Consider the following 8,278-nt stretch of genomic DNA (forward strand, 5'->3'; position numbering starts at 1 on the left):
TGGTGGAAAAAGAAGTTTTACGTTTTATAGTGTTTGATTGATAGAAAAAAAAAAAGTAATTTTCATCGGCATTTATTTGGTTGAAAGAAAAAAAATTCCACATTTGTTTCGTTCGGTAAAAAAAAAAAATGAATGAAAAAAAATTTACGCAGCTTGAGTTTTCGTTTTCCACTGAAAAATAGTAGAAGACAAAATTTTCAATTTTCTCCAAATCTGTAAAATTATTCTTACGTCGAACCAAATAAAAGCAAGAAAGTATTTTCATACCGAAAATAATTTTTGATTTGTTTTACCGAAAAAATAATTTTCATAACAAGTATCGTGGCAAGAAATTAAAGGCTTGTTTGGTTCAGAGGTGGAATTGGAATGGATAATGGAATGGGAATGAATTGGAATGGTAAGTGGAATGGCTCACTCCCCCATGACGTTTGGTTTATTTATAGATTGGGAATTGGAATGAGTTATTCATATTTTATTGTTTGGGTTCGTATAAACTAAAAAAATTATAGAATACTATAATACTAATTTTACTCTCAAATATAAATTTATATTATTTAAAATTTATAAAAAAATATAATACTATTCTCTAATAAGTTTTCCAAAAAAAATATCAAATTTATTTTTAAAAATTTTTATTGATGTGGGTTAGGTATAGGGTTTTGAGAGAGGATAGATTTTTTTTTTTTTTTATGAGAAAGAGGTGAAGAGAAGGAGGGTGAGATGGTGACATGGGTTTCGAAAACTTAGTGGGCTTTCGAAATGAAATCTCAATCCGGGCTCGAAGATCGGAATCAAGTTGAAGGCTAATGGGCCATTCCCATTCCAGTCCGAAATAGGAATCTCAAACCGATTCATACGAACCAAACAAAATTAATCGGATTTGATCAAACCGATTCCCATTCCATTCCCAAAATTGATGAACCAAACAAGCCCTAAAGTTTTAAATTATAGCTTCTACGTAATTGCAGAAAATTATGCTTCAGGTTCAGGGCTTCCTCAAACAAAGAAGCTTCGCGCTTCCTCTTTGGCTCCCATTGAGGCAACTTTTTGTGCTTTTTGAGTAGAGAAGCTGGTATAAGAAAGTCCAAAAATGTATCTATCGGAGCCGATCGTCGCATAAATAATTAGTCGAAAAGCAGTGTAAATGGCAGTTACTGTTTACAGTGAGAAATATATAGGTTTACCAGAAAAAAACCAACACTGCAAACCAAGTGGAAATAGAGTAACCTTTCATCAATGTTTTGTCCATTTGCGTTTCATGCCCTAATAATTGATCAAGATTGTGTCATCTACAGTTCCAAATGAGGCCATGCACAAAAGAACACAAGTGACCATGAAGCTCGAACAGTGTCAAAGAGAGTATCCAAGTAGAAGCACACAGAATCATGCCGACCGAAGAAAAGGGCCACACAGTACAGTGGATAAGCAAATGAAAGAGGCCAATGTCGGCCACAAAGGGTGCATATATAAGGGGAGGATAAGGATAAGAGGCCCCACAACTATTTCATGTAAAGCATCATTCGATTTGCATCTTATTCCAATCACATCAGAGCACAAATATTATCCCAACTTATTCTGTGAACAAGCCCTTCATAATCAATATACCACACACTAATTCATATACGCACAATTGCACGTTCACGCGCACGCGCACGCGCACACATGGAGAGACACATACACTACTCAGCTACCAAGTGGATAAGATCTTTGCTCGCAAACAGACTTGCACATATTATTCATATACTCACTTCGTTTGGAGAACCGATAATTTTGCCACCTCCTTTTCTTCTATAGCTCCAGCACCAGATCTACGAAGAAGAGCCAGCGAATTGAAGGATAATATAATTTAGTTACAATAGTGAGAATTTCTAAATTTGATTCAGGTAGTGAGAGACAACATCTTTAAGAAAAATAATGTTCTTCCTCGAAGATGGGTATGTGATCAGTCGCAAGGGACACATTTAAAAGGCCTTCTTAGTATTTTGATCCTTGTTTATTTACCCGTTTAGACACCTGCTTGCGGTAAGAAAATGTGAAAAAGCTAGTCCTAGTTGAATTTGAACTAGCTTGAGTTCCAAACAAGAGGACACTGCTAAAGGTGTGGCCCAACCATTCGACTTTTAAAGGTCATTTCCCTCTCACACTAGTATGTATTTTTAGTATCAGAAATGTAGTGGATAATAATGCATCCGAGGAGGAGAATACTCACAGTCGGCATCAGTCTTGATCCAATGCTCGCAATTGCCGGTAGAATCATCCCCATCAAGGTCAACCGATGCAGGCATCGAGCAGCATCTGAAGCTTGGCATGCACTCCTTACGACAAGCAATTTTAGAAGCCAACATTCTGTTCTCCCCGTCGCCGCCACCGCCAGCACCACCACCATCGATACCATTGTTGCCTAAGAAAGTAGGCCCTTTGTCTCTGTTTCCTTGCTTCTTATCCTTCTTAAGTTTTCTTGCCGCTACACTGTTTTCAGGATGAATTTTTCTGTGGAATATTTGAAGGATCTGAACGAGAATGATTACCGCAAAAGTTAGATGCTGTTAATAAATGGTGTTCAATTTGGAGTGTTTTGTAGGGTTCACATCATTAATGGATACATTAATTGCTTCTGTCAAAGCAGCAATAAACTATCATAAAAGTATCTGCAAGGTGCATCTATATTTTTAACATATTGAAAGAAAAAAAAAAAAACAGATACATAAAAAGAAAATAGACATGTATCTGCGAAATGCATGATGAAATTAGTATCTTATGCTCGTCTAATACGGATACTGATTGAGTATTAAACTTACCTGCACATCATTGATTATCACTAAAAAAAGAATTTCTAAAAGAAAATGGATTAGCTTATTAAGAAGTTGAGCAGCTTCTCCTCAGATCATTAAGCAGTACCAATGGTAATTTCTCAAAAGAAAATAGTACCCATTTACAGACTTCTCCATATAAGTATATAACATTTGCGTGACTAATTAGATGACTATCCCTATGGTTTGTTAGTTGGAAATAAAATAGTAAAACACCCTGCCCAGCGGCTTAAGATTTTATGAAATTGGTTGCTTGTATCTCACATCATATTGAAGCAGGAAGTCTATCAATTTTCAATTTTCAAATGGAAGAGCAAAAAATTCCACCCATGCAAGGGTTCACTACATTTTCGAGCCAGATATGAGGGGGAGTGTTGAATGAAGTTGTGAGCCGAGGTAACAGGGGGTGTTTAATACAAAAATGTATGACGTGCAGCTTCCTAAAATATTTAAGCTTTTGGGGGATGTTGTAATATAACTAATTTCTACTCAAACATTCTTTGTTGGTTCCATCAAGTTATTGAAGGTGACACAAATTCTGAAGTTCACATAATAATCTGCATTGCTAGCAGCAAAGAGCAATCATTTAAGCCTATAGAGAAATTTCCAAATTAAGATCTGGGCTTAAATGCATACAGGTCCCTGCAAATATAATGAATTACAAATATATCCCTACAAAATTCAATTTTCATATGTTGTCCCTGCAAAAGTTCTAATATTTTCAAATACGTTCCTCTGGTTTGTTACTGTTAGAGAACGGTTTATATTTTCAATTTTACCCTCACAAATATGTCCCTTCAAAAGCCACAACAGTATAATAAAAGAGGGGTAAAAATGTCAAAAACTAATCAGGGTTAAATATTTAACCTATGGTTAACTAAATTTTTCTAACGGATTATAATGGCAGGGACATATTTAAAAATATTAGAACCTTTGTAGGAATAACATATGGAAGTTGAACTTTATAGAAATATATTTATAATTCATTATATTTGTAGGGGCCTGTATGAAATTAACCCAAAGATATGTAAGCTCTTCCTGTTCAAAATTGATCTTAAATAAGCTGCACCAAAAACAATCATGATTCCTTAGAAGGAAAATAGATATGCATAAAAAACGAAAGTAGTTGGACCAAATTTCTACATCAAGAGCTGGGAAGATTGTCTTGTCAACCTCCAATCACTATAATTAGTCAATAAACAACCTTTATTAGTACAGTTCAAAAACCTATCATACCACAGTGGGTACAATTTTTCCTCTTTAGAGAGACATTTAACATGACATTGTGTAATAGTGATAAATTAAAACAGATGTGAACCATGTGGTACATAAAACTGATAACATGGTGGGACCGAACACAATAACTACTGACCATTCTTTTCATCTCTGAACTTTGTATCTATGAAGATTTAAAGTTAGCATCCTCAAAAGTTCAAAATTTCATGCATACCTCTCCAAAGCATGAAATATCACAGATATGCTGTAAAAGCATATATTGTTTCATGAGGATATATATAAGTCAAAAGCCTATATCAAGGGCATTTATGACACTCAAAAGGGCATTTACAAGTATTCTTAAACAAATATAAGGGCATCTATGATTTTTTTTTTTTTTAACATTTAAAGGGCTTCTATGAAATAATAGGTTGCCATAGGGTAATGAATGAATTATGCCTAGGTGGATATTTGGTACGGCTTCTATATCAACTTCTTTATCTTGACAACCATCGGACAAGCATTTAACAAACAAAAGTGTGGGAGTGTGGACTTTAGATGTGCTTGAAACGTGGAAATGAGATTTTGGGCCTCAAAATCGGAAACTCCAATATGATGCCTTTGCTTCTGTTGCGAAAAAAGCTGTTGGGTTTGAAAGGAAAGGTGTTTAGTGCTTCATCAAATAATCCTACTTAAACATCACCTTTGTGGAATAGCCCTACTTAAACGTCACTTTTGTGAAAGCTCCAACCAAACCAAACAGGCCCTAATTAACTTGAGAAGGAAGAAGATAAGAACCCAATTTAATACCTATTAAAACAAGCTTACTTTTAAAAAAAAATCTTGGATAAGCTGAAAATTTATTGGATACAGAAATCAGCCAGAAATTTACAAACAAAAATCCATGTACACTCTATAGCAGTTTTTCACTGCAGATAGGCCAGTGGAATGTGAGCACACTAGAGACAAACATGTGGAGCTAAATGATGCAAATGGGCAACTTCAAAAAGAGAAAGAACAAGCAAATTATGTCCTTAAACCTAATTTCAAGAACTGGAAAAGACCACTCAAAGGTAGTTCCTATTTAAGAAAAATATTAGACCTAAAACAAATGAAACCCACATGTAACGCCATGGTACTACTAGAAAATAAAGAACATTATCAACAGACTATTCTAGGTTCTAAAATTATATGCTATTATTGCTCTTGTTCACCCCCCTAATTATCAACTTTGTATAGGAATGTTTAGTGTAGACAGGAAAGTCATTAAGATCTTGAAAGATAAGTGAGTTGACAATGATGTATTACTTGCCAACCTAATGCAACTTTAGAATCTAATTTGCTCTAACAGCTACCAACCATGAGGAGAGTCATAATGGCATTAGTCACAAATCACATGAAAGGGCATTAGTTCAAACATGAGATTTGTCACACCAAAGAGATATGGACCAAATGTGTTGATTCGTAAGTACTATCAAATCTGCTCAATACAAAGCATGAAAGAGGAAAGGAACAGATGTGATAGAAAGTGGAATTTCATAACATGTGGAAATCTTAAATACGGAACTCAAATGATTGAACATGAATGACAAAGGTTGGAAAGCCAAAAAAAAAGGATAGAATAGTTTTTCCCTTTTCTTCTTTCAAATTGTGAGATGACCTAGATACCATTGAGGCCTTATCTTCGGACTCAAACTCTTAACAACCTTTCACCGACCATCCCTAGTGTAAATAGCAAAAGGCTTGGTGGTTGATACCGAGGTCCCAAATTCAAATCCTAATTGATTCATATGTACAGCTAAGTTTATTTCTGAACGACATAAACGAGACGGGTAAGATGCTACCTCCCTCTCAGAAGAAAAAAAAAAAACAGCATTTCCGACTTTACCAATTTCATGCTTTCGCAATTACGCCCAATACCACCGGCAGAAGTGGATGAAATAGGTCCTAAATGTCAATATTGATTTTCTCCGCACTGTTAGTGGAAGAACCAAAATATTTCACAAGAAAACCATAGTACGTAATCCCGCAAAATTAACCAATCATTTAGAACACAAGTACTGGCAATATTATAATAAGTAGCATTAATCTTGTGCAGTGCTAGTAGGGGAAATTTAAGAGCAAAAACTATGTTTAAATGAAATAGTAACATCTGTGTAGGTTGTGTGTAATAAAATTGGATATCTTATGGTTTGGGATCAAATTAGATGAACTGTAGATTGTGCGTCACTACCAGAAAACGATCTACAACAGAACATAAAGAGATGATCGGCAAGATGAATCACACTGACCTTATGGAATTTGGACTCGGCCGCCGGAGCTTCTGCGAGATCGTCGCCGGAACCCTTTGTCGCCCGTTTCTTCAGCATCCTCTTCATCATCAGTTGCATCCCTCCGCCGCCTCCGCCGCTCTCGGCGGCGTCGCCCGCCTCCTCGTCCTTCCACCCGATCTCCGCCGCGAGCACCTTCTCAAGCTCGGCGCTCACCACCATCAGCTCGCTCTCCGTCGCCGCCGCCGCCTCCGCTGCGAGAACCTTCTCGAGCTCCGGGCTCACCTCCACCAGATCCATCCCCCCCGCCGCCGCCGCCGCCGTCGCCGCCGTAGCCACCGGAGGCCCGAACCTTGGGGTTTCGGCTCCGGTGCCGGCGAAGGGGTCGTCGACCTCGTACTCGGCCCCCTCATCGATGGGCTCGGGGCCGATCCCTAGGGTTCCGATCGCGAGGAGCCCGCCGAAGAGCTCCTCCGCCGCCGACACCCCTCCTCCGCCGTAGAAGTCGTCCTCGGCGATGCAGAGGAGCGCGGACGAGCGCCCCGAGAGGCAGTTGCAGGAGCCGCCGCCGCCGCCGCCGCCGCCGCGGCCTAAAATTTTTAAAAGTAAACATAAAAAATAAAAAACAATATATAAATTGCACTATTTAAAACTTCCGAATCGACGATCCACACCGTAAACATTATTTACATTATTTAAAACTTCTAAAAATCAAATTTTATATATATATATATATATATAGGTCATAGCTACTATACTATTATGAGTATTGGAGTCCTGGTACTCATAAGTTGTTTTCGATGATGGAGCTTCCGAATCGACGATCCACTCCGTTAAATATGATCTAAAGTATTTGAAACTTCTAGAAAATAAATTTCGTAAATTTTTGAAATCATACTAAAGCCCATCAAGTGGGCATAAAATGAACGGTCAAAATCGAACGACATCTTAAAAAAGCATGATCGAATCTTTCAATTCAAGATCGAAGTTATTGATCTTTATCTATATAGTGAATAGAATTTCTATCAAAAAATTAATAAATTTCGATTCTTTTACATCGTTAAACTAGAAGGTATTCCATATCGGTCGTTAAAAATTGTTAAATTTGTGACACTTGATCGTAAGGTAAATGAGATCGAAAGTACTGCCCTTTCGGATTTTGCTCTTTCTTTAGGAGTAAATCTATCAATTCCTCCAACCAAGGATGTCTAATCAGGTTGTTGGGAAGGAAGTGGCTTGAGTACTGCTATGCTGGATAAAATTTTGGATAATTAGGAACTTTTTTTGTTTTCTTTGGCTCTTCTTCAATTTTTTTTCCTTTTCTTTAACTAATTTTTCTTTTTATTTTTTCAGAGTCTCTGTTGCCTTTTTTTTTTTATTCCTTTTGAGATTAGTCTATATTTTAAATTAATAAAACTGGTAGCATACTATATTTATTTTTTTTTGAAAAAAAATCAAGAAAAAGATTGAAAATAGTATACGGTGCTACAGTTAAATTCTATAGACGAAAAAGGCTAAAATACGGAAAAATTCTTATGTAAATACAGCTCGTTTTTGTAACCTTTTTTTCCAACCATCAAAAATCTATATTTTGCCTTATTAAAATTTTAGAAATAATTTTCAGGATGTATGGTGTTAATGGATAAGATGAAATAACTAAATTACCTATATTTGTTCCATAAAAAAAATAATTTTAATATATTTTGTTATTTTTAAGCATATTTTCGATATATACTATACGAAATGGGCGGTATAGTGATAGAACCCTGGGGGGAGGGGAGGTAAATGCATCAATTTAAAATTCTGAGAGAGCAAAATATAAATTTTTAAAAGTTAGAAAAAAATATTTACAGAAAATTTTTTTATATTTTAGCTATAAATATTAAGACAAGGCTAGCTCTATAAATTTTTACTAAAATGCGCAACAATCATCATCAATCAAGTCTTGCCATTCAAACACTCTTAAGATTCAACTAGCACTGC

At 36.2% G+C, this 8,278-nt stretch overlaps 1 protein-coding gene across 1 annotated transcript; it reads right to left on the reverse strand.

Moving 5' to 3' along the window:
* On the reverse strand, positions 1,479–6,828 carry LOC109723591 (protein LAZY 1). Its single transcript, XM_020252024.1, has 3 exons — positions 6,317–6,828; positions 2,210–2,510; positions 1,479–1,808 (listed from the first exon to the last, which is right to left on the reverse strand). Exons 1-3 carry the CDS (start codon positions 6,593–6,595, stop codon positions 1,789–1,791), a joined length of 600 nt encoding a protein of 199 aa, XP_020107613.1. The 5' UTR covers positions 6,596–6,828; the 3' UTR covers positions 1,479–1,788.

This window comes from Ananas comosus, linkage group 17, assembly GCF_001540865.1.
Source record: "Ananas comosus cultivar F153 linkage group 17, ASM154086v1, whole genome shotgun sequence".
Taxonomy (NCBI): domain Eukaryota; kingdom Viridiplantae; phylum Streptophyta; class Magnoliopsida; order Poales; family Bromeliaceae; genus Ananas; species Ananas comosus.

What these genes read in the sequence shown, in the direction of transcription:
- LOC109723591 (XM_020252024.1), bottom strand. Translation starts at nt 6,595, where the DNA reads ATGGATCTGGTGGAGGTGAGCCCGGAGCTCGAGAAGGTTCTCGCAGCG. An exon ending in CCGAGTCCAAATTCCATAAG is followed by an intron (nt 2,511 to 6,316) that starts GTCAGTGTGATT and finishes ATTCTCGTTCAG; the next exon opens with ATCCTTCAAATATTCCACAG. An exon ending in GATCAAGACTGATGCCGACT is followed by an intron (nt 1,809 to 2,209) that starts GTGAGTATTCTC and finishes TCTTCTTCGTAG; the next exon opens with ATCTGGTGCTGGAGCTATAG.